Source organism: Candoia aspera, chromosome 3, assembly GCF_035149785.1.
Source record: "Candoia aspera isolate rCanAsp1 chromosome 3, rCanAsp1.hap2, whole genome shotgun sequence".
Lineage (NCBI taxonomy): Eukaryota > Metazoa > Chordata > Lepidosauria > Squamata > Boidae > Candoia > Candoia aspera.
The window spans coordinates 2,211,505-2,236,495 of NC_086155.1; the positions used below are offsets into that span (position 1 = coordinate 2,211,505).

At 50.7% G+C, this 24,991-nt stretch overlaps 1 protein-coding gene across 1 annotated transcript; it reads right to left on the reverse strand.

Annotated features, from left to right (window-relative positions):
- Nucleotides 1-1,528: 1,528 nt before the first annotated feature.
- Nucleotides 1,529-24,991, reverse strand: TM9SF4 (transmembrane 9 superfamily member 4). Its single transcript, XM_063296807.1, has 18 exons — nt 24,728-24,991; nt 19,937-20,041; nt 18,632-18,731; nt 17,444-17,612; nt 17,220-17,349; nt 14,664-14,787; nt 13,873-13,991; nt 12,959-13,070; nt 12,085-12,155; nt 11,448-11,580; nt 10,368-10,449; nt 10,195-10,270; nt 8,761-8,844; nt 6,794-6,969; nt 6,116-6,179; nt 5,009-5,128; nt 3,791-3,880; nt 1,529-3,552 (listed from the first exon to the last, which is right to left on the reverse strand). Exons 1-18 carry the CDS (start codon nt 24,974-24,976, stop codon nt 3,403-3,405), a joined length of 2,154 nt encoding a protein of 717 aa, XP_063152877.1. The 5' UTR covers nt 24,977-24,991; the 3' UTR covers nt 1,529-3,402.

The following is a 24,991-nucleotide window of genomic DNA, read 5'->3' on the forward strand; positions in this document are numbered from 1 at the left end:
AGCTGAGTTTTTTAAGGGCTTTTTCAACCGTGAAAAATGGGGACTCGCTGGGTACGCCGTCACCTCTTCGGTTCATACACCCATGGTGCAAAAACAATCAGAAATCAGTGGTGCACTAATAAAGTGCTGCTTTTTCAATCAGATCGACTTTTACTGGTCAAAGTAAGTTCATGGGAAGTGTGAGAGCAAGTGAAAATCCCCCAGCAGACGGAGGGAATTGAAAGAAACACCAAGCTGGCCGGAGCACGAACGAGGGGGGGAAACGAACAGGCCGGGAGTGGAATTGCTGCTTCGGCTGCATTATGGGCGCACGCGTCTTTTAACGCAAAGTTGCACTGCTGCCAGTTGACAACTGGCTACCAAATCACAGTGTATAGCAGGATGTGGTTCTCCCCTAAGGGGGAGGGGCGTTAACGCGCATTGCGGCCCTTTCTTTCCAGTTCTGTGTGTGCGGTTAATTTCGCCATCACGGAAGAGAACCGAGGAGCTTGCAAGAGTTGGTGCACCCATTTGTGAGAACCAAAGAGGTTACTGTCTGTCGCTGTTTGTAGGTCCTCCTGAACTCCACCTGCTTTCTTGCAAGGCAAGCAAAGTATGAAGATTTCGAAACGCAGCATGAGCCAGTAACCACCATTTTGATTGTCCAAGGCAGTGTTTCCCAACCGTGGCAGCTTTCAGCTGGGCGTACTTCAACTCCCTGCATGCTGGCTGGGGAATTCTGGGACTTGACATCCGCCCATCTTAAAGTTGCCGAGGTTGGGGAACGCTGGTCCGAGGGCTCCATGGCCCAGTCATCCTGGGAACTGAAGACGAGGCTGACCCAGCGACTCCCTTTTTTAAAAACCAGGCGGGGCCAGGGAAGCTAGTGGGAGTCAAGACACAATTTATGACTTAGCAATAATACAAGAGAGCTGCCACAGCTATTCCAGATGCATCAGATTGCAACTTCCTTCGTGCCTAGAAAGCGTCAGTGCAAAAGTGCTGGAAGGCACGAGGCCGCAGAAAGCTGCCAGAGAAATTGTAGGACTATCGTTTCCTTGTTAAACCAGCATAATCAATTGTACTCCAGGTGGGCTCTCCTTCTACCCCAGGAAGGCTGTGGCAGCAATGGCGTGAGGAAGTTGGAGGGATCCAAATTCCTCCATGGCCTCAATTTACTCCCGAGAGCAGTACAAAGGGTTCAGCATCTCCAACTCCAAGACAAACATTTCCCCCCATCAACGATGAAGCACCAAAGGCCAGATGCTGGGTGGGGAGGGAATTGCCCGGACCACCCACTGCCCGTAGGAAAGCATCTTCTGCACAATATTCCCCTCGATGTGGAAATGTCATCTATCAAATGAGCACACGTCGCCAAATGGGGAAAAGCCCCATTTTACAAATAGCCGGTTTTGTGCTCCCTGCTTCCGCTCCTGCATTCCGTGACCAGACTAATTTCCCAGCGGTATGGCGAGAGCGTTACCTGTGGATGATCAAAGCGTTACCGTGAAAGTCTGATCTTGGCAGGGGATCGAGAACACCTGCAGGATGAATTGGACAACAGCGTATTTATTTACATTTGGGCTCAAACAGTACATTAAAAATACAAGGCTGACCGCGTGGCTAGAGCAGATCTGATGGAGAAGGGGAAAGTGGCCCACTCAAGAACTCGAAGTCAGGCCAAAGTTCACCAAGGAATCAGCCTAAACCTCACATCCCGTGGCTCTTCTCAGCCCAACCTTGGTTCTGGCTGATGTGACCTTGGCATGGTAAGCAACGGGATGGATGACGTGGGGAGGCGGCAAGGGGCGGGCGACAGCCAAGAAGGCCTCCCCGGACCGTGCTAGTTGTGGAGAACGGTGACGGCCCCTTCGTCCGCCCAGAGGGCCAGAAATGCGGGGGTGGGGGCCGTGGAGGGAAAGGGGCGTTAAAACAGGCATCGCGATTGCTGAGAAACGCACGCTTGCTTATCCTAAGATACGCCCACAGAAAACAGTGTTTTTCTCCGCAAAGTGACCGTGGTTCGTTGTCAGGACACGTCAGGGAGAAGCATGGAGGTTTTTAATCCTTGGATGAAAACGCTGCGTGAACCGCTCCAGCTCTCAGGAAAAATGTCACCGCGACTCGCTTTTTCAGCAGTTTTAAAAATCAAGCCCATCTCCTGTTAGCACAGAAAAAGGCGGCGTTTGTCCAAGAAGAGTCTTTAAGTGTCTTCCAGCAACTGGATTCGGGGGGGTGGTGGGTGGGGGGGGTGACTTGCCAACTCCCAGTCAGGACAAACAAGCCTCCACCTTCCAGACTGAGGAGTGTTTCGCTTGCAGCAACAGGAAGAGCTTGGTGGGTACGTGGCTAGATTCACAGGTCACTTTCCAAATACACCATTTGCACAGAGATCAGGAAGGGTCAGAACTGAATGCCTGATTTCTAAGGACAGACCCGAACAGGGGAAGGGCGTGACTCTGCCAGGACTGGCGGGGCGGGGGTGGAGGTTTTACAAATACCCGCAGAACCGGGGCAGGCAATTACTTCCCGAAATGCAGGACTCGCCAAAGTCCTTTTCTTCTCTTCCACGTGGCCACGGGAGTTCTCTGTGTCTGAGCCACCGATTCCTTGGCACATGAACGTGGCAACTTCGCTTGTTTTCTGCCCGTGGTCCCTCATCTCGCCCAAATCCAGGCGCTAGTGGGGAGGGCCCAAGACGTTTCCCCAGCACTTCCGAGCTGCGTTCTCCAGTTCGCTGGCCCGCTCCGTTGGCAGAGCAAGGGTTCTGCATCCCTTATAATTCATCATTTAAAACTCAACGTACTGTTGCCGCCTCGGCTGAGACTTCCGGCACAGGAGAAAGTGGGAGAGGCGGGACGGAAGATTACAGTTCGAAAGCCCCTTCTGAAAAATTGCGCTTGTCTCATTCCGAAATAGGCCCTCCGCAGCACCTGGGCAGAGAGTTGCTGAAACCAGACCGCGCGAGGAATGTCAGCAGTCCATTTCTAGGAATCCTCCCAGCAGACTGCAGGGCCCGCCGTCTTCTCCCAGCACAGGCATAGCAAAAGGCTATTGAAGAATCTCTCTCCCTGAGCTCGAGAGTAATCACTGCAATCTTGGGTTACTGTCTTGATTTTGAAAGTTAGATGAAGGAATATTCTTTGAAAGGGATGGACTGGAGTTTTTAAAAAATCCCTTATATCCTGAATAGAATAAAAATTAAAATGTACAGAATCTATACACCCTTCCCCTCCAGGAGATCCCGATTCCGCGGATACTGTGCCAAAGATTACATTCCAAGAGTTGAACTATGTTTTATTTCCCGTGGCCTGCTCCCAAAGGGTTTTGTTTCCTTGGGAGAAACAGGAAAAAGTTCCCCACTTCCTTTCTAGAAGGAAACCAAAGTATAGTGGCACTGTGCTGTCAGGTGTCACAGCACCTTCAGTCTATTTTCACAGCAGCATAAATTTTGCGGACAAACATGTAGGCTGCATAGAAGCCGACGGTCCCTGTCAGGAGCCAGAATGACAGCACCATGAGGGCTGTGTAGCCGAAATACAATAAGGAGGGAATAAATTCCACAATGTCCAGCTGAAAAAGAACAAAAATGAAGTTGGGGGGGGGGGAAAGGGGGTCAGGGGGAAAGACAGCTCTTCCCCATTAGCTCTCCTTCACCAGGGAAGAACAGTTCAGGGGCTCCCCCGGCTCCCCAAATATGTTGCCCACCTTTAAGAACGTGGCCACTCATTTGTATTTTTGCCACCATGTAACACTCACCCTGAGCTTGTAAGGAAAAGCAGACACGACCTGTGCGGATTGCAAACAGTACCTTATTCACAAAGTAGAAGATTGCATAGATCAGCACGTAGAAAGCAGATCCTCCAGACACCAGGAAGGTCCTCCACCACCACCGATAATCCTGCCAAATTGAGCAGATCTTCCCTGCATTATTCTGTCGGGGAGCTCCATGTTCTTGGGGCCTAAGACAGAGGCAGGCTGCCCGGGCAGGTGGGAGATGCCTGGCAGATCTCGGAGCAACCTGTAAAGCTAGAACCCGTTTTGGGACAACAAACTCTGTGCAGGGAACGTTCCCTAAAGTCATGGGAAAAGCAGGCCTTGGGTTAGCCCCTCGAGTTGGTCCAGACAAAAGGACAAACTATGAGCACTCTATCCTTATTGCAAGGTTACATTAACACAGCGTTTCTCAACCTTGGCAACTTTAAGACGCATGGACTTCGACTCCCAGAATTTCCCAGCCAATTCCCCAGGATTCTGGGACTTGAAGTCCATGTGTCCACGTGCCAGGGTTGAGAAACACGGCATTAACAGAATCATATGAGACTGAAAGTATTCCTCCCCTCCTCTCCTTTTACTCTGGAAAACTAGGGAGGGTTGCTTCTGAAATGCTTCCCACGCGCCCCCCCTCCTCCTGTGGACTGAGGTATCTTTTACATGATGGTTGTTCGGCCTGTGGCTCTTCCTCCTGTCTCCCAAGGTCATTCCCCTATGCCATTACACCTTGTCACCTGAAGGGCCTGACAGGAGATGACTTCCTGGGAGCTGCGGTGAAAAGACACTGTGACCCAGGACTGATCTAGAGCTCGATGGATGAGACGGTTTCTCCCTGGTTGTGGCTGACCTGAGGCATTTTACATTTTTCCAAACCTCCCCTGGGCGTGGCAACTTCCTAGCAGAGAAGGAGAGGCAGCTGGCTTTTCCCCTGCTTCAAAAGCTGCCCTTCTGCTGGAATCACACTGGACCTCACAATGTTCTCGTGTTTCTTCTGGAGCCAGACACACGCAGCTCCAGCTTCTTCCCCACCAAAAGCACACAGCCAACTCCTCCTCCTTCCAGCACAGAGAAAAGGAACACGCTGCACTGATAAATGCTTTCTGCTCAAGTCTTTTCTTTGGATCCCAATCCTTGCGCCTGGCTCTGTGAGACACAGAACCGTCCCTGCGCACCCGAGGCCTGAGGTCTCTGGGCCCGTCACAGACCCAGGCTCCCTGCCTTGCGACCCCACACGCCACGCCCTTGCCCCCCTTACCTCAGCACAGAGCTGGAAGTACACCATGACGATGCTGATCTGGGAACAGGAGACCACGAGGATGATAAATACCAGGAACAAGAAGCCAAAGAGGTAGTAGAACTGGTTCTCCCAGATGGCCTGAATCCAAGAAAGGCAGACACACATGGACTCGTAACAGATGCTGAAATAGATCTCTGGAGCCATTTCCCCAAGAGGAGGGTGCGACGGGAAGCGCCTGCCCATCCGAGGGAGCCAGACCCGGTAGCTCCGTTCTTTGGAGTGGCCTGACTGAAGACAGGAAGCTTCTGCAAGGCTCCCTCTGCCCCTCGAGGGGAGGGCGCACCAACGCCCCTTTTGCAGCTTCCAGGCCACTTGTGAAGTGGAAGTGGCCACACTTTGTGGCCCGGTTTGGAGGGCTGAAGGGAGAAAGTGGATGCCTGAAGCAATGCAAAGGCATGATGCGCCCGTTTTGTCCCTTAACCCCAACAACTCTGCTCATGTTGACTGTCCCTGCCCACACGCCTGCCGCCGTGGCTTCAAAAGATACATAAATACGAATATAATTATCATCAGCCCGAATCAATACACTGAAGAATGAAGGTCTCTTCACTGAAGATTATGGACCACAGTCTACCATACTGGTTCAGTGTGGTTGGTAGAGAGGCATTTTTTGACCCGCTAGTCTGGCCTGGAAGAGTCCCTGGCTATACACATTGAATAAAAATAAAAATAAAAAATAAAGTCCCCGAGTTTCTCTCCGGAATGGAGGATTAGAACCTGGGTCTCCCTGGTGCTACTCAAGCGCCTTCCCCGCTGCATCACATTGGCTCTCAAAGCCAAGATCGATCAGCCATAAAGGGGACAAAAGGCGGTCCCCACAGCTCCCCACTCCTCCACCCCCCCGTCAAACACCCCTCTGTCCAAATGCCACTCTTCCTGGGTCCTCACCACACATTGGCTTTGGCCAAAATGGATCCAAGCGTGCTGGGGGAAGCCAGCCATTATCTTAGTATGCTGTGTAAACCAGATCACCGATTGTGATTTGTTTTATTTGTTTGGGCAGTGAATATTATGCATTAAACGGCACACAGCAGCTGGGGACATGAGGGTGGCGACCGTACTCACGCTGAAAATGAAGAAAAGCTCAATGAACATGGCTCCAAAAGGCAAAATTCCAGCCATGAGAATCCTGTGAAGAAGGGATTGGGGAGGAGGAACAGTCATTATGCAAGCCCACGATCTTGTTCAAACGGATCCTGCTCGAGTGCTTAGGTAACTGCATTATCTGCCACTTCATTAGCCCATTTAAAATGCAGGCGGCTTCCCTGATCTCAGACCAGCACCCAGCCAGGCACACGCTTCCGCAACACGGCACAGGCAGGATCTAAAAGTAATCCTTTATACTCCGCTCCCCCCTTATTTATTTATTTATTAAATTTTGCCACCGCCCATCTCCCCCCAAAGGGGGGACTCTGGGCAGTTTACAAGAAGATTTGTTGTTGTTGCTGTAATTATCTTTAGATTCTTATCCCGCCTTTTAATGTATAACTGAAGGCAGCAATCATACCTAATGCCCCTGCCTCCTGTTTTCCGCACAACCGCCACCCTGTCAGGGGGGCTGGGCTGGGGGGGGGGGCTGGCCCGAGGTCACCCAGCTGGCTCTTGAGCCTGAGGGAGGACCGGCACTCACGGTCTCCGGGCTCCTAGGCTGGCAGCTTCACCACCACACCAGACCGGCTCTCTTAAGGCAGCTACGGTTGTTATTGTCCCCAACTTGCAGCAAGGTCGGCCCGGAAGACTCACCCAACGAACCGGTTCATGTACCACCTCTGGTCTGGGATCTGCCTTGGGATCTGATTGGTCCGCACAGGGTTGTCATACGGCTGCTTGCGGAAGCCAAAGTAGTAGCCCAGGTACACCAAGGGCAAGGAAATGCCGAACCACATGCAGAGGAGGGCCACCATGGTGGGAAACGGGACCTGGAAACAGGAGCCCAACCCTCAGGATGGCGGCCCAGCAGAGACCCCCCAGCAAACCACTGGCGGGGGGCGCCCCTTTCCTCCCACCGCACACTGCTGGGGAAGGCTCACCCTGTGCTTTTCCTGGCACGCTGAACCCCCAGCTCATCGCCCGGGCTATGTCACACAACACACTCGGCTAAAATGTGCCTGGCTCATTGTTGTAGTTTCTATCTCAGTGTGTCGGGCAAAGACAGCCTGTTAGGGGGAGGAAGCTGCAGGCAGTCCTCGCTGAGACACCCCTCATTCAGCAACGGCTCGAAGTTACAACAGTGCTGAACGAGGGGGACTTAAGATAGGTCCTCATAGTTGCAGCTGTCACAGCATCCCCACAGTCACAATTCAGGCGCTTGGCAACAGGCTTGCAATTACAACGCTGCAGCGTCCCGCAGTCATGTGATCGCCATTTGCAACCTTCCCTGCTGGCTTCCTTCCGACAGGCACTGGGACTACTGGAGCTGCCGTCATAAGTCAGCACGGTCACGTTACGTCGCGCTTTACGGCCACATCGCTTAGTGACGGAGTTGCCTGTCCCAATTATCATTGTTAAGTGAGGACTACCTGCATAGTTGGGCGAGCCAGGGTACACAAATTATGCAAAGGTGGCCTCTGAAGCTTCTGCCCCGTGAACATCCACTCTGCACAGACCAGACTGCCGTCAACGTCAGGTGAGAGGGAAACACAGAACAGACCAGGGCCTCTATCTGCACTACCCTCACTGAGCCCAACAGAGCCACCAAGCAAAGCTTAAACCAGCTGCTCCCAGCCCAGCTGGTCGGCCCCACTGCAGGGGGATGAGGGCACCTGGAGTGCAACAGACCGGGAGTGGCTGGTTTAAAGAGAGAGAGACTAGAGGAACATCAAGGACAATTTTGCTTTATTACTGATTTTGAAAACTTCAAGTTAACACAACCAGAAAAAATGGTTCCTGAGGAAAAAACTCTGAACAATGCAAAACTGGTCTCTTGCAAATAGTGCAACTTAGAAGACAGGGAAATATCGGCCTCGAACCCGCTCCAGCTAGACTTTTGTAGGAAGGCGCTATTATTTCTAATTACAGGTTGTTCTCAGTTTACAACGGCAATTGGGACAGGAATTGCCATCGCTAAGTAATGTGGTTGTAAAGTGCAATGTCACACGACCTCGCTGCGTACAGCGTTGGTAATTCTGGCAGCCCCAGATGCTGTCATTCCGCAAGGACTGTGCGGGTCATTAAGCAAGGACCTCGCATGTCGGTGCCTTGCAGCTTCCTGCCAGCTTCCCCATTGATCTTTGTTGGTGCGGGGAACGTCAGAAATTGTGATTACGTGACTGTGGGACGCTATAATGGCCAGAACTCTGAGGATCGGCCGTGAATACTGCCTGTTCACACCATCGTAACTTTGAATGGCTGCTGAACGAGTGGTCATTAAACAAGGACCACCTGTATTCAAATTATTTTATTAGTGTATCTTGAAAAGTGGGAAGTAAACCATGGCTGTTATCATCGACACGTAACAACAAATTAGCTGTGAAAAGCCCTCTTACCTTGTGCAAAAGTTGCAGAATCCTATTAGTTGAGAGGAAGTGGGAGAGAAGGAACAGAAGGTGGAAATGCCACCGTGACAAAAATGAGGGGAAGGGAAAATAAATAGCCGGGCAGCTTAAAAGGACCATTAACACCCTTTGTGGGTCAGAACAAAACTGCAGGCTCAGATCCGAAAGAAGTGAAGATCAAGAGGGAAAGGGGGGGGGGCGCGAGGGGAGACGTACCGCCCCCGAGGAGCGTTTGCCCCAGATGAAACAGTTCAGGATGAAGCATACTCCAAAGACAACTCCGGGGTACAGCGTGGCAGTCTGCAAGGGAGAGAGCAGACCAGGCTTAGTGGAGTCCAGCTGCCGGGATCCTGTGGCGCTGCCCTGTCTCAGCACTAGGCAGCCCAGTAGCCCTGGGAGCCGGGCTGCGCAGGGGACCGACAGACTGAGCGGCCGATCCAGGCATCGCAGCCCCAGTTCCTCCTCCTCCCCTGCTTAGCCAGCATTTTTCGGCCTCTGCCTCTGCAGCAGAGAGGTGGCAGGTCCCCAAGACCAAGTGTCTGTGACTGCCTCTGCCGGGTGCCCCAGGGGTTGCAGGGAGAAAGCAGAGGGCATCTCAGGAACATACAACAGTGTCTCATAGCCAAGGGGGCACTCAAGGCCACCCGGCCAGAGCAGGTTCTGCAGAGCCACTTCTTCTGCAGGGTTTCATCAAATGAGCAAGTCGTCTTTTTTTTTAAGGCAGACCTACAAGCACCCAAGGAGCCCTGAGGCCGGATCGGGCCAAGGATTCATCCAGCCCCGCATTTCGTACCTCACAACAGCCAACCGGGCGAATTTGGGGAGCTTGCAGACAAATAGGAGGACGCCTCCCTGCATTTGCTCCCCACCAGCTGGCATTCAAGGTCTCCTGCCTGTGGCTCCAAGGACATCGACAGCTATCAAGACTACCGGCTACTGCAGAATTTGCCAACCTCTGCTACGTGTGGATTTCGACTCCCAGAATTCCTCAGCCACCACACTGGCTTAACCTTGACGACTTGAAGATGTGTGGACTTCGACTCCCAGAATTCCCCAGCCAGCATGCATGCTAGCTGGGGAACTCTGGGAGTCGAAGTCCACACATCTTCAAGCTGCCAAGGTCGAGAAACACTGGGCTACTGAAACCATTTCCAGCTTGGAAATGTCCAGCCTCCCTTTAGCAATTCAGTAGAGAAGCACCAAGAGACCAGACCAGGTCAGAAAAGGTCATGGCTGAGCTGGGTGTTCTAGTGAGCAAAGGAACCTGCATCAGCATTTTGTTTATTTAAGGGAACGCCTGCAAAACTGCTTGTGAAAAGCAGAGACAGAAAAAGAAAAGGCAAATTCATATATTGTCATTCCATCTATATACAGCAATCAAAGTGTTTTATGAACTATGCCAACTGAAATGTCACACTTACATACTGTAATTACATGCATTCTGGTTAGTACCTCGGATTAAAACTGTCTACTTTACTTGGGGAAATACAGCCTTATTCCTGTCTGTGGTTGGAAAACCTGAAACTGCAATCACTTGCAACAGTCACTTCGCCCCTCCCAAAGAGATTCCACCTCACCTGGCCCCAGTCAGGCCCCACCTTTTTGCCCAGACCGAGAGTCCCCTCCGGGTCCCCCAAAGACTTCACTCACACAGAAAGCGCCTTTCTTCCAACGATGGCCTTTGAGCGTGCGATACAGGCGACCAGCAGAGAAGCCACCGAAGACCCTGTGAGCCGGGGAGGGGAGGCAAGAAGGCAGGGTTACCTCCCATCCCCTTCCAGATACCCCCAGAGGAGCAGACGCAGGGCAGCAACTGCACTCACCCCATGAACATGAAGAGGAAGCAGGCCGTGGTCATCAAAGCCCCCCGGCTGGAGGGAGACAGCATCCCCAGCATGGCCACAACTGGAAAGCAAGAGGGGGCGCGTCAGGGCTCGAAGGCTGGCATCCAAATGCCTCTGGGCTCCAGAAAGCCATCAGCAGGCCAGGATCTCTTTTTCCGATTCCCTTCCCGCCCCCGAACCAGCCACAGCTCAAACACAGCATCTCTATGTGCAGAAGCCAGTATTTCAGAATCTCTCTGAAAAGTCTGCCAGTCCCTGAATGTGGAGCAGATGCCGTCGTCCCTGTAGCATTAAGGTGGAATGCCGCAGCTTGCTCTAGAACTGGGCCAGGAGTCCAAGGGAAAGGGATGGGAGTGGGCACAGCAGCAGAGGCGTCGCGGGGCGGATGGAAAAGGAAAAGGGCAGGACAAGTAGAGCTGCAGAAAAGGATATGAGAATTCAAGGTACGAGGAGGTCCTGCCTAATTTTCAAGGCCCACTGAAAGGAGGACACAGGCTCTTGCCCTTCTGCCCATTCAAAGCAAAGGCAGGCAGATGCCACAGACGTTTCCCAAGAAGCCTGGGACTGTGGGAGTCTAGTCTTCCTGAGGGATCGCTATCAAATCACTAAGGTGAAAAACAAGGAGGGACTTGGAGACAGGAGGGAAGAGAAAAGCGAAGGATGCGCAGGCTCAGAGTGGGGCCTGGGAACCAGGAGGCTGGGCCAAAGCGGCCTGAAAAAAGCAAGGCCTGAGCTGGGATTTAGAGGAGGAAGGACTCAAGGGGACACCATGCTCGTGTTCTGGGAAGCAGTGCAAGTGTATCCTGGCGCAATGGAGACCAGGCAGGGCCTTCTGAGCAAGCAGGAGACTGTTGCTGGGGGAGAAGGACTCGGGCGGACCATTGGCAGAGGGAGGCGCGGCAGTTGGCCAGAGCCGGAGGGAGACGCCACAAAAGGCTGTGGAATAAGACCAGAGGGACCAACCGCTTGTTTGGCACAGAAGCCTGTCCCTGCCCAGCTTCTGAGGTCCCCTTGCCTATCCACATCAGAAAGCACTCCGGCCTGCTAGGTGATACTCACAAATAACGATCAGGATCATACAAAAAAGCTGGATGCCAGAGCCCAGGAGGGAGCTGAGGATCATGGGGTAGTGAGGCGGCCTGAAGACATCCCCGTGCACCAGCTTCCACCCCGACTCCTCCATGGTGTCTTCCTGCAGGGGTTGAAGTTGGGCCACAAGATGAGTGAGCATGCTACGACAATCTCCCCCCTACACATACACACCCCCTTTCTTTGGAGCCCAGCCTGCCTGCATCTGAAACACCCCCTTTCTTGTAAGAAACAGGAACATATTGCTACGATACCCCTGAAGCGGGTCAGAATTGAATACATTCATAAATTCCAAACTGCTACGGGTCTCTCTCCATCCTGGTGCAGGTCATTAACGTAAGGCGTTCGCTGCTGCAAGACAGGCTATTTCTACCTTAGAGGGCTTCAGACAAAGAGCAGCAGCAGCAGCAGCAGCAGCAGCAGCAGCAGCAGCAGCCAACTCCTTCCGTTGCTGCTCCAGAAGCTCGTCTCGAATGCAGGGGACGCCTTGGCTTTCCTCACCTTCTCTCCTCCGCTCGTTTTCAAAGGCAGCCTCCCCCACCCCCACAAGCACTTTCCGAACCCAGAGAAGGATCCCTGTCCCTGCCTGAGCGCAAGCTTAGCGTACAATGTCGTCTTCCTTGTTGTAGTTGGCAATATCCTTCCGAAGGGTTCGGATGATGATCATGCTGAGAATGCCTGTAAAACAGAAATCCAAGATGAATCCCATCCAAGCACCCAGGGGTCAGCGCTCCCCAGCTGTGGGGGGCGGAGGCCAGGGGTGGGAGGGACTCAGGTCCTGAAGACCCTCCCTTGGGCTCACCGGCGGGTTTATCGCCATTGGTCTGCACCGCGGAAGAGAAACCCTGGCCAGCCAAAGGCTGCCACCTACATCTACGATGCGGCTGTTCGAGGCATTCTCCTTCCTGTGTGAGCACGTGGGAGCTCTTGCCAACGGCAGAGGAAACTATTTACTCCTACAGAAGCCACTAGCTTCCTCACCACAGTCCACGATGTTTTGGTCCTTCTTTTGCTTAGTGAAAAATCCCCAGGGTTTCACATTCTATTAGATAATTGCCTATCCAGCCCCAGGCAGCTTGCTTTTGGCAGGCAGCGACCTGCGGAAGCCTGGAGGATGGGCCTTGCCCAGCCAAGTAAATGCCAAGGCAACGAAAGGGAAGGCGAAGACGATCTGTGATCCCGTATCCAGGAAAAAAATATAATCAGGAAAGCTGAACTCGAGGCTTCCCAGCCTGCTTTTTATTTCAAGGATTAGTTATTGTCCTTGCTCTGAGGCTGTATGGCTGTTTCAGTTAATTTTACTTAAAAAAAATATATCTTGTAAATTGCCCTGTGAGGGCAGGCTTGAAAGGTAGTATCAACATATAAAAATACGTTGTTATTAAAAAACAACAACCAAGGGTAATTCAGAGATCCTGCTGGGATGGCCAGTCCTACCCCCAGCTGCCAGCCTGTTCAGGTGTAGCTGGTTTCCCTCTCACCTGAAAGGAAGAAGACCACCACCACGGAGTTCACGATGGAAAACCAATGTATCTGTACGTCACTCATGGTGAGGTAAGTGTCCCAACGGGAAGCCCACTTGATGTCGCTCTCCTGCAAGGAAAGCGGGCGGAAGCAAGAGTTGGGCCTAAGCGGCTCTGCCAAAGGCTGGTCTCACAGCTTTCCGATTCATGGACGGCTCTTCTAAGAAGCGCCCTGAAAGCCCTTTTCAGCGTCCGTCAAGATAGAGGAAGGCGGAAAATCAGTGGAAGAGGAAGGGAAGGTCAACTGCCCTGCCTGCTGGCCAGGAAGGGAGCTGCAGGGAGTGTTGTTTCCCTCGGTCCCTCCCTTCTAGGACCAACAGTGGCCGGTGGTGCTGAAATTCCACCCTCCTCCCGCCCAAGGGACCACAGGACGGGCCTCTGTGGGCACAGAAGGGACACTGTTGTGCTGCCCCTTTTTGCCACCTGTTGCTCTGAGGAAACTGGGCCCAGAGCTCCAATGCCAAGGCAGCAGAATCGCCCCACCCTGAACAAGCCCGCTTGGGCTCAGCCGTCCAGGAAAACTGACCACGCCCCCTGCGGTTGCAACCAGGATGGGTCCGTCCCACAGCTGAGAGCTCTGCTTCCAGCAGTCGCCCGCCCTTCCTTTGGACAGTGGTGGCACCCAGGGCAAGATCGGATTGGGATTTCTCAGCGTGGTGGGCCATTGTTAGAGATGAGCTCAGGAGAAAGTATTTTAGGACCCTGAACCTTCATCCACAGCTCTCCTCCTCCGGATCCAAGGCCCCCATTTACCCTTCCTTTGGGAAGGGCTTTTCAACCCTTGGCCCTCAAATTCCTTGTTGCCTCCCCCCACCCGCCAAACATGATGTCACCTCTTCCTGCTCTTCCTCCTCCCCAGCTGCACCTCTCACCTCCCAGTGCACAGAATAGGTGAAAAAGAGTTCATTTGGCTTCCTCGGATCAATTTCTTGAGCGGAGGCGCTGGCAGCTTCAGGGAGGACACACACCCCCTTCTCATCCACTTTCATGTCTGTGGACCAAAGACGTGGGTCAGGACAGCAGATCTTTCTTTTGCCAAAGGCCCAGATCCAGCTGATCACAGTAAGCTTCGAATTGTGGCCAAGCTAGCAAGGAGGATGGGAGCCATGGTCCAAAAGCTCTGGAGGGCTCCAGGTTAAAAAAAGCCTAACCTGGCGGTGTTGCTCACTTTGTAAACTTCTCTCCCGTCGGGGGGAATACCGTGTGAACGTTTTAGATCCGGGTTACACCCAGCCTAGGATTTTCTACCAGAGTTTTGCATTCATACTTAATACTAGACAGGATTTTAAAATGATGGGTACCAAATAAGCCACAGAAGCCTGTACGACACATTTGCACTAAGCCAAACACAGACCAACCATGTTACAGCCCACTATCCTTCACGGGTTCCCCAAGGACTCAGGTAGGTGTTTTAGCCCACCCCCATTCTGTAGGAATACCAGAAAATGCAGGGTTCTTTGAAGGCGAAATACTGAAGGGGGCCACAAAGCTTCAGCAAAGTTATGGGGACTCCATAGAGTTCCCCCCCTCCCAGAAAGCTTCCTTAGAGCATCCCCCCAACAGGGAAGGCCACCCTGCCCAACCCTTCGTTACTGCCATAGGCCATATAAGATCAGGGCAGCATCTGGGCAGGGCAAATGGAGAACAGCCGCAGTCCTCTTACCGGCAAGCGCAATGCTCTGTGGAATGACTTCGAAGCGAACCACCCGATAGGTGGGCTCCTGGTTCTCCTCCACGTCCTCTCTATGGTAGTAAAGGATGAAGGAAAGGTGGTTGTGCAGGAAGAACTAAAACAGACAACACGGAAATACGTATTAGAGGGCCTGGAACAGGGAAAGGCCATTTGGAGGAGGCCGTGGGCGGGTCCCCCCCAAATATAGGTAATCCTCAATTTACAACCATAATTGGGCCTTATATTTACACTTTTTATGAAGAATTTTGCTTTTATTGTATTTTAATCTGTGATTATTTTTATTGTAAACCACCCAGAGTCACTCTTAGGGAGATGGGCGGTGACAAAATATGAAATATAAATAAATAAAATAAAAAAATTCCATCCCTAAGCGAGGCAATTGTTAAGTGAGTCATGCCTGATTTCACAACATTTTTTGCCAAGGTCATTAAGTGAACCACTTAGTTGTTAAGTGAATCCAGCTTCCCCATTGACTTTGCTTGTCAGAAGCTGGCTGGGAAGGTTGCAAATGGCCATCACGTGACCCCGGGACGCTGCAACCGTGGTAAATACATGTCAGTTGCCAAGTGCCTGAAATTTAATCATGTGACTGCAGGGACGCTGCAACAACCATAAGTGCGAGGACCGGTTGCAAGCCACCTTTTTCAGTGCCACTGTAACTTCGAATAGTCGCTAAACAGATGGTCATAAGTCAAGAACTACCTGTAATCTCTGGATAGGGCTCCTTAGAGAGGGTTTTTCAAACTGTGGAAGTTCCATGAGAACTTGATGGAGTTCTATGAGTGATTAAGGATTTTTAAAAAAAGTTCACACAAATGCAGCTCATTTTCTATCACCTAAGTTTTGCCACTCGATCAGGGGCTCCAGGATTTTTTTTTTTTTTTAAATAACAGGTTCTGTGGCCTGAAAAAACATTTGAAACCCTTTGGGGGCCAGGGCTCTGCCTCACACTCTCCCCCAAGCACTTTACAATAAGGAAGGCTGAAATGCAGAAAAAAGTCAAAGCAAACATATCCACAGAAATTGAAGGATTTGGTCATTTCTCCTGCCCCAAATAATTTTAAGCTGGATAAAAGCAGGATGACTCACACCTAGTCATAGTTGATTTGGCTCTCAAGTAATATATTCAGATTTCCCACAACTAGTTGGTAACAATTGGGTGCCAGTCAGGAAGGAGAAAATCAAAAGCCACCCACTGCTGTACAAAAGACTGATCTAAGAGACAAGCAATTTATTATAGAGGACTGGGCAGAAGTGTTTCCTGACATCCCTGAGGGCCTGCTGGCTCCTTTGGAATGCACATTGCTGTCAAACGCGGCCCCCAAAGTATGAACGCATTCACAACATTATCAATGCCAGTTGCTAATCTGCCTCCCTGCCCTTTGGGGCACGTTCCCTAAAAGCCCCCTTGCATGCTCCTGCAAGTGAGGACATGCTTAAAAACTCTCCTGCTGCTGCTCTTGCTATTGCATGGAAAAAGGAAGCTGTCTGTAGTCATCAGGTTTTAGACTCTGGAAGGTCAGTTCAGGTGAAAAAGACAGGGGTTCCCTTGCATCCGAGTGTAACTGGGCAGGGGAGAACAAGGTGCCTTGCCTTTCTAGAGAGTGAAAAGTATATACTAGCTCTGCAGGTGTGCAAAAGTATTCCCTCACACGACCACAGGGCTGCTGCGACGGTCGTAAGCGCGAGGACCTAAGTCGTTTTTTTCCAGCACCATCGTAACTGTGGTCGATAAACGAACGGTCCTAAGTCGATGACTACTTGTATACAACTACACTTCCCAGTCCATATTCAGTACAAGGCAGAAACATCCCAGGAGCTGCAAGGTGACAGCATGATCCACCCTGAAGATGCAGAGAAAGATTGAACCTCAGGGGAGAGGACCAGCCCGGGAAACCTGCCTCACAGCCCTCAGGGAAACTTCTGCTGCCCTCGTTCCTCTCTGGCACCACAGAATCCCCCAATTGTGTTGGGAGAGACGATGATTCTGCAAGATCCAAAACCCTTCTCCAAAACGGCTTCCGTTCCACTGCGGCTCTAGAGCTGGCTTAGATTAACCCTTTTCTATTCATTTCAGTGGGAGGGGATTTGCTATTTTTTTTAAAATGCCTGGAGAGGAAACAGAAAAATCTATCTCTTCTTTCTTTCCACCCTGCTGAAAGAATGCATTTCCTCATTCTTCCACATTCGGCACAGGAGAATTGCAGTCTTCCATCCACTTGCACTGATCTCCGGAATGCAGGGAAGGTAACGCCAGCCCATCATGTGCCTGGAGACACACCTGTCCAAAGTACAACATGCAAGCTTGCTGCAAACCTCCTCAGAGTTTCTCTACTGTGCGTGGGTTTGAGCAAGACTCAAAATTCCTATTCGTAACACCTCAGAAATAAATAGAGGGTCCTGTCTGGCTAGAAGCTGGGTCACTCCTGAGGAATCCAGATAACTCAAATCAAGGGATAGAGCAGAAGGCCCTGTCCAGCCTCCCTAAATAGCTCCCACTCCCCCAGTATTCACTGGCATCTGTACCCTGTTCTTCTCCATGAACCCAAGCCGATAGCCATGCTCAAATTGAAGGTCCCTCTCCTTGTTCTTCTCTTCCTCCTCACGGTTCGAGTAGAATTCCAGCCTTGTGGCCACTGGCAAGTTATCGGCAATGCTGCAATGACAAGTCCTGGGGTCAGGTCAACTGCCTTCCCTTCACCCTGAAGGACCCACCCGGCCCCACTGAAGGCCCTGGCAAGAGGACTCACAGGTGAACATAGTATTCCTCCTGGATCCGTTCAACCACGAGTTGGCTGCCCTCCTTGGTCAGGACAACGGGCTTGTTTGGAACATTACACAACACCACACACTTCTTTTCGACATTCATGAAAACCTGGAATGGAGTGTTGACAATCCGGTCCCCCCTCAGAACCTCACCTATAAGCAGGACGGGGCAGGGGTCAAGGGGAGGAAGAAGAAAACAATTCAGAGGGTCCCTTCCTTGGTGGCAGGGGACCCACCGAGTTTTAATCTCTGACATCTCCAGTTAGCAACATGGTCAGGGATCAAGGCTGCTAATTCAAGGAGCTAATGGGGGGACTAATGGGTACCCCAGACCCGTTTTGGCAGCCCCTACAGCTCCCCAAGGTTGTGCACACCAAAATTTGGTAGCAGAATTATTTTTGATAGGGTGAGTCTTTTGCGGTTTTTAAAAACAAAATGAAGACTAAAACAGGTGTGTTAAGCTTCTGCCAGCTGAAAGCCTCAGTTTTGCATTCTTTATTTACTACTTATATCTCACCTTTCAAGATAACAATAATCCTAAAGCAACTTATGGGCAAAATAAACAATTGTAAACACAAATATAATAAGTATTATTTAAAGCCAAATGAACAAAAACATTTCTAGGACCCTGACTGTGGGGCAATCGGTGGCAATGGCAGAGGGAGGCAGAGAAAGGAGGAAAATTTCGCCTGAACAGATTCCCGTGATAGTCTTCGCTTCCCTCCCTCCCACAGGATCTCTAAATCCCCAAAGGAGCTGAAATTGCTCAGAACAGTGTTTTGGTTCATGCTCAAAAAAGTTGACTTTGAGGTTGTTTGATATGACTCCACAGCTTGAAACACTGCCACCTGGCATGGCCAAATTTTGTTATTAGGCAAGTTTTCTTGCAATGTTGGAGCCCTCAAAACATTAAAATGTTTTTGAACACCCCTACAATACACTAAGACAGTGTTTCTCAACCTTGGCTACTTTAAGAGGCGTGGACTTCAACTCCCAGAATTCCCCAGCCAGCCTTGCTTAAAGTGGCCACGGTTGAGAAACACTGCACTAAGAGATGCTGGACATCAGACACGTGGAAGTGTCAATCTTCACGAATGCCAAACAAGAGGTGCCAGCGCAGATACCACATGGAAGGCCGCAGGCTACACTAGGGAATGGTACTGGGGCATTACCCAAATTCTCAGCTTTATACGTGATGATGCCAGGCCGGCAGAATGGTAAGGAGTAATACCCATAGGGTAACTGGGTCCGCGAACTGGTGAGTTTCACAGCCTGGAAAAAGAGAGAGGAAGAGATGCCATCTGTCCCAAATCTCCACGTCCAGGTGGAACAAAGAGCTCCCATCACAAAGGCCACATAAGCCCCCGTCCTTTTCCTTCTTTCGCCAAGAAAACAAAGTCTGTTTTACAGATGAAACATTACAGACAGGATGTCTGGCTAGGAACATTGTTATTATGCTCAGGGCTTTCCAGACATAATTGCTGTTGTTCTGGATGCTCCTGGGAGAAGATAAAACCCACAGTTTTAGGGGATCGGGGAAGGAGAAAAAGCACAATCTAAGAGGCTGCTAATCAGCTCAGAGCCCATGCATTAGCGGTCTTGGAGAATGTAACATCCTGCAGCGTTCGATCCAACAAATTCAAAAATGCTGAAATTCAGACAGGAATAGACAGAGGTCTCAGCTTATTGTGGGAACAAGGAAGCAAATTCTGGGAACAGAACTCATCAATCATGAAAGATCCAGCATCCATAATAACTACAAAACCCACTTAGATTGGCTGGGAATGATGGGAACTATAGTCCAGCATATCTGAAGGATACCAGGTTGAAAAAAACTAATGCAGAGCATTCAAAACCCTTCACATATTTTGCCACAATATCCCTGTAAGGTAACTCTTACCATGATCTAGCATCATTTTTGTTTTAGATTCCTTTTCCAACTCACCTTAATACTATAGTGAGTCAGGACAAAAATAGTTTCATGTGAAACTCTGTAAATTAGTGGGGCCCAGCAAAGGTGAAACTAAGCTCTTGTTAGGTTTCATCAAGTGAAAGAGAAGTGTATTTTCTCACTGCAATCAAAGGGATTTGAAAGGCTTAACAGGTGAGACTCTGCTTGGGATGCTATGAGTCAGCAACTCAGGTAAAGCCATCAATGGCACCCTCAGAATTAACACACAGTGTACACAGGCCTACAACTGTCAAAAGTAGCTGAAAAGTAATCGTTCTGCCAATGCAAACAACAAAACAGCCCGTCCCTGTGAGGTGCTGCACAGATCTATTGAGACAGTTATTCCCAGCATTTTCCAGTTTCCACCCACACTAGCATGGGCGTTTCAAGAACTGCAGCCCTCTGCACAGAGGAAAGCTTAATTTTTTTTCTCCCTCAGGGTGATGACATACCAGCATGATCAGACCTGGCCAGGATTCTGAATCTGGCCAAATTGTAGAGGTAATGAAACTCAGTGCCACCCTACCTTGATTTCTACAGGAGCATTCCGGTGAAAATTGATGGGAGCAACTCCTGGCACGTAGAAACAACTCACCCCATGCCACAGAAGGAAGAGGGGGCATGTAAACCTCTGCCAAAAAGAGAAAAGAGATGTTTGTCACCAGAGCAACCTCTGTTGAGAACACTGGGAGGAAAGAATCAAGAAGGAACACCTTCAGGTTCCTGTGCCACCACCTCATGCAGGGTAGGGACCCTTGGCAAACCCTTTTTACAAAAAAAAAAAAAAAACAACGCGAAGCACCCCTCATCAGACCTAATCTGGTCAGAAGACATAGTCCTGCAAGTCAGCACTTTGAACTGGACTCGGAATCATACTCGGAATGGCCCTTTATACTCACGGACTGAGATACAATCTTTAGCCATCTGGATTTTATCACATTTTCTATTTTTATTGCCTATTTATATTCATATTTATTGTATTTATAATGGTACTGAATTTTAAACTTTGCTTTTGTTGTAAACCGCCCGAAGTCCCTCCTTTGGGGGGGAGACGGGCGGTGATAAAATTCGATAAGTAAAATAAATAAAGTAAGTAAGCATCACCAACCAACGCAGCGACCAGAGCGCTGGCATCGCAGGGCTGAATCTGCTGCCACCTGTGAGCCGGTGACGCACTGAACTTTGTGGCAACTGCGGTTTCTGAAATGTCTTCAGAGGTGGCCCCGAGCAGAGTGCACTGCAGTGACTGATGAGTAAGATGAGGATGGCGTGAGTCAGAGCTTCCTGATCCAGGAAGGACTGCCACTGGAAACCAGCTGAGGTATATCAAGACTCCCTGGCACTCCCTGATATTCTGGCAGCAGTCCAGGAAGATCCCCAAATCACTGACTGGCATCCCGGTCAGACTGCTCACTGAAGAACAACTGCCTCTTGCAGCAATTTACTCAGAGCCGGCCTGGAGCCGTTTAGAGTCGCTAGGCACCGGGTCATGATTTTAACAGCATCCCCCGCTCTACCTGGAGTAGTGAAGTGTAAGTCAGGATCATCAGGATCCTGCTGGTGCCACACCCCAACCTGATAGCAGTTCCCCGGAGGGCTCACAGCAAAGTCCTAAGGCACCTCATGCTGGGGCAATGACAGTCTCAGTTGTTCCTCCCCATTCATTCAGACTGGAACCACCTTCTTAGGAAGGAGCGGAACCACTGCAAAACTCCAGAAGAATACCATGGTCGGGGGTATCAAATGTTGCTGAGGGGTCTACCAGGATCAGAAGAAGCACGTTCCTCGAGATCCCAACAAACCTCACCCACTGGGGTGACCAATCCTGTTTCCATCCTGGGCCTGGAACCTGACTGAAAAGGGTACAGGAAATCTGTTTCCTCTGGAGAGGCTGCAGCAGTTGTCTGAAGTGGCTGGCTCAAGAGCAAGCTACATGACAGTTCAGCCATGCAACCCCTCGGAAGTTGTTCAACCACTCTCCCAGCATCTAGTCAACATGGCCAACAGCAAGGGGTGCTGGGAAATGTGGTTCTCCAACATCTAGAGGTCTAGCATTGGCACCCGTGATTTGGTGTAATTGCGATCCTAGTCCAACTCTGTGTGCAAGGAAGGTAAATAGAAGCCCCACCTTTATTACGACTATTTTGGGGCTGAACAATTTCAGACTGAACTTGTCTGAATCTTCTCTGACATTTTGCAAACATCAAACCTACAGGCAGTCCTCGTTTAATGACAATTGGGACCAGAATTTCAGTTGTTAAAGCAAAGTGGTCATTAAGTGAATCCAACCCAATTTTATGACCTTTTTGTGGCAGTCATTAAGCGAATCACAGTGGGCATTAAACGTGTGGTCAAGCAAATCACATGGTTCCCCACCGATTTTGCTTGCCAGAATCAGACTGGGAAGGTCGAAAATAGCAATTACATGACCACAGGATGCTGCAACGGTCATAAATGCGAACCAGTTGCCCAGCAACCAAATTGTGATCATGTGACCGTGGGGACGCTGTGATGGTCATAAGTACAAGGACTGGTCGTAAGTCACTTTTCCCAGCACCATCATAAGACCGAACCATCACTAAACGAATGGTCGTTAAGCAAGAACTACCTGTATACTCGTTTTGCACGCACAGGACCTGTGTGTAGAAAATCATCTAAGTGTTGCTTTAGCAACCTGCTGACTGAAATGGTAGGGGTAGCTTAGCTACAGATTCATCACCCGGGGCAGCATTTGGCCTACATTCAGTGACCTAACAGCACTGTTTACTACATAAGCTTCCATAAGAGTCGGAGCCTCTCTTTCTGCAGAACGTGGGAAAGCTAGCTGGGAAGAATGGGGGCCCACTTTTCTCTGTCGGATAATTTCTAGGTAAACCTTTACACATCTTGAAATCCACATTTCCAAGGACATTTGACTACTGCATTCTCTCTTTTAACAATACAAATGAAACTGTATGTACAAATCTAACAAAACCTTATATAAACATCAACCTAAAAGGGAGAAAACACACTCCGTTATACTTTCCTACAATTCAGATATGCTAACTGCATCTTTGTAGAAAGAATTATCACTCAACTTTTAAATAACAAATTGGTTTCTGACCACCTGGAATTGTGTTGTTGTAGTAGTTTTTCCTTTCCATCCATAAGGAACCAATTCAAAGCCTGAGCTGACAATTTACTTTAGAAACTGTTACACAAGCTTGCTTCCAGGAATACGTTATTGGCTTCTTTGCAACTATCCAGCTTTTTTATGATTCTCCAGATCGGAGCCCTTCATAAAATAAACTTGGGGGATCTGATTTTAAAACACATTCATATCCTTAATACATACTGCCACATTCCTACACCTGCAAAACTCCTCATTCCAAGTGGGAATTTCCAGATTGGGTTGAGCAATCTGTGGTCGATATGCAGCCCCCCAAGGCACCAAAATGTGCAAAGACCATCTTTTTTGCCACTCTCTCTTTGGGGACACTATCATGTCACCACCACATCCTCTGTGGCTTGGAGAAGAGGAAAAACGAGTGTTTACCCTCCTCCCTCACCAGCCCCTAAAAAGACTGTCCACCCCTGTTGTAGGATAATATGACTCTATTCAAACTGCATTTGAATATTTTGAGTACTTACAGCCTGCAGTGGGTAAGGACTATCAGATAGCCTTCATACAAGTCTATAAAGGCCACTGCTGTTTAAGTACAGGTAATCTTGCTGAAATACCAATTATTTTAACAGAACTCTGTGAAAACTTCTATCCACAGCAAATGTAAAATTCAGAAAAGAACATCTTAAGATGGGCACAACAAAGTGGTGAAAATAAGGGGGGATGCAAAGTGATAATCAGCTGCTTTTGGATAAGAGTAATTTATATGAATAAAATCCAGGGAATCCCAACCATTCATCTCCCTTAAAATATATGACAACTTAAAGGAGAATAAAACATAGTGCTGAAAGTATTAAAGAGCACTTTCAAACAGGTAATATAAATAATAGAGCATAAGGAATCCAATGTATATGCTGATAGGCAATCACAACATCACCATCACAGGTAACTGGAAGCCTGAATCAAAAGTAATTCATTTAACAGTGTTAAATCTTTAATAGGAAAGCATTGTTTGTTGTACCGATGTGAAGTTTCAGACACATTATGCAACATCCTCAGTCTCTGGAGAAGCCTACAATGCTGGGAAAGGTGGAAGGAAAGAGAAGAGGACGCCCAGCAGCAAAGGGGATGGACTCCGTTACAGTAGCCATGAGTGCCCCATTGGAAGACCTGAAGGATTACCTTGGGAATAGATAGCCATGGAGAAAATCTATCGATTTGGTCACTAACAGTCAACAATGAATTGAAAGCACATCAGTCAGTCAATGCAAAGACCCCACTACCTTGAGAAGTCTATAATGCGGGGAAAGGTGGAAGGAAAGAGGAGGACGACCAGCAGCAAGGGGGAAGGACTCAGTTACAGTGGTGATCTGTCAGAAGACCTGAAGGACCTGGTTGGGGACAGATCACCCTGGAAAAGGTCGATCTATATGGTTGCTAAGAGGTGACGCCGACTTGATGGCACATAATCGATCGATCGATCGATCAATCAAAATCCATGTAAAGCACTTGGCTAGCAAGCTGGCGGATATGGGCCCTGGCGCGGGAACCCAGTCCGTGGGCCACCGTGGACCCCGCTGGAAGTAAGTTCCCTGACACCCACCCAGCAAGGAACGCTTTCCAGGAAGCGCGCTCGGGCTGGGCGGCGATTAGACACGGCCAGCAAGGGAGCAAAGGGGACATCCTCCTTTTACACCCGAGAAGCCCCGGGATCGGGGAAACACGCGGGCGTTACGACGGAGGCCACACCGGGCTGCCGTAGAAACCCGCCGAGGCTCGGCTGGGGGGGCCGCCCCACCGCTTCGTGCCCGAAGAGGGTCTCCGGCTCGCCGCGGCGAAAGAGCTCGCCCTCCCCGCCGAGACCCCGCGGGAGACTGGTGCCCGCTGCCACGGGGGCGCTGACTTCCTCCCCCGCACAAACCGCCGCAACCCGCCCGGCGCGACCCGGCTTCCCCCACGCGCTGCCAAGGGCAAGGCCGGGGGCCGCGGGGGGGCGACGCCACTTCCGTGACAGGGCGCCAAAGGCCCCTCTTCGGCCGCCTGCGAAGGGCCCGGCCGGCCAGGAGACCCGCGGGGCCCCGGGGCGGCGGCTGGGAGCCCCCCGGCGGCGGCCCTCGCCCTCCCCCGCGGCCGCCCCGCGGGCCCAACCGGCGGCTCGGCCCCGTCGCCCCGCGAGCCTCCCCCGCAGGGCCCGAGCGCCGGCGCCCCACTCACCAGAGCTCCCGAGGCCGCCATCTTGGATCCACGTGTCGGCGGTGACGTCGACGGAAGTGGCTCGCGGTTGGCCGAGGCGGCCGGTCGCCATGGAGACGGCCGCCGTGGGGGAAAGGCCGGCCGACCTCGCCTCCCCTCAGGCGCTTCCTCTTCCCCTCCCCGTTCCCGGCGGGGTTCCGGCCCAGCGCCTCCGGCTCTTGCCGAACGGGACCGGAACGGGGCCGGTTGAGGGTTCGGAGCGGGAGGCATTTTCCCTTCTCACCA

Bases quoted from the DNA above. Each gene is read 5' to 3' on its own strand.
- TM9SF4 (XM_063296807.1), bottom strand. From the start codon at position 24,976: ATGCCTCCCGCTCCGAACCCTCAACCGGCCCCGTTCCGGTCCCGTTCG. The intron at 18,732-19,936 runs GTAGGGTGGCAC...CTCTTTTTCCAG, and splicing joins ATGCTCCTGTAGAAATCAAG to GCTGTGAAACTCACCAGTTC. The intron at 5,129-6,115 runs GTGAGTACGGTC...TCTTGGATTCAG, and splicing joins AGCTTTTCTTCATTTTCAGC to GCCATCTGGGAGAACCAGTT.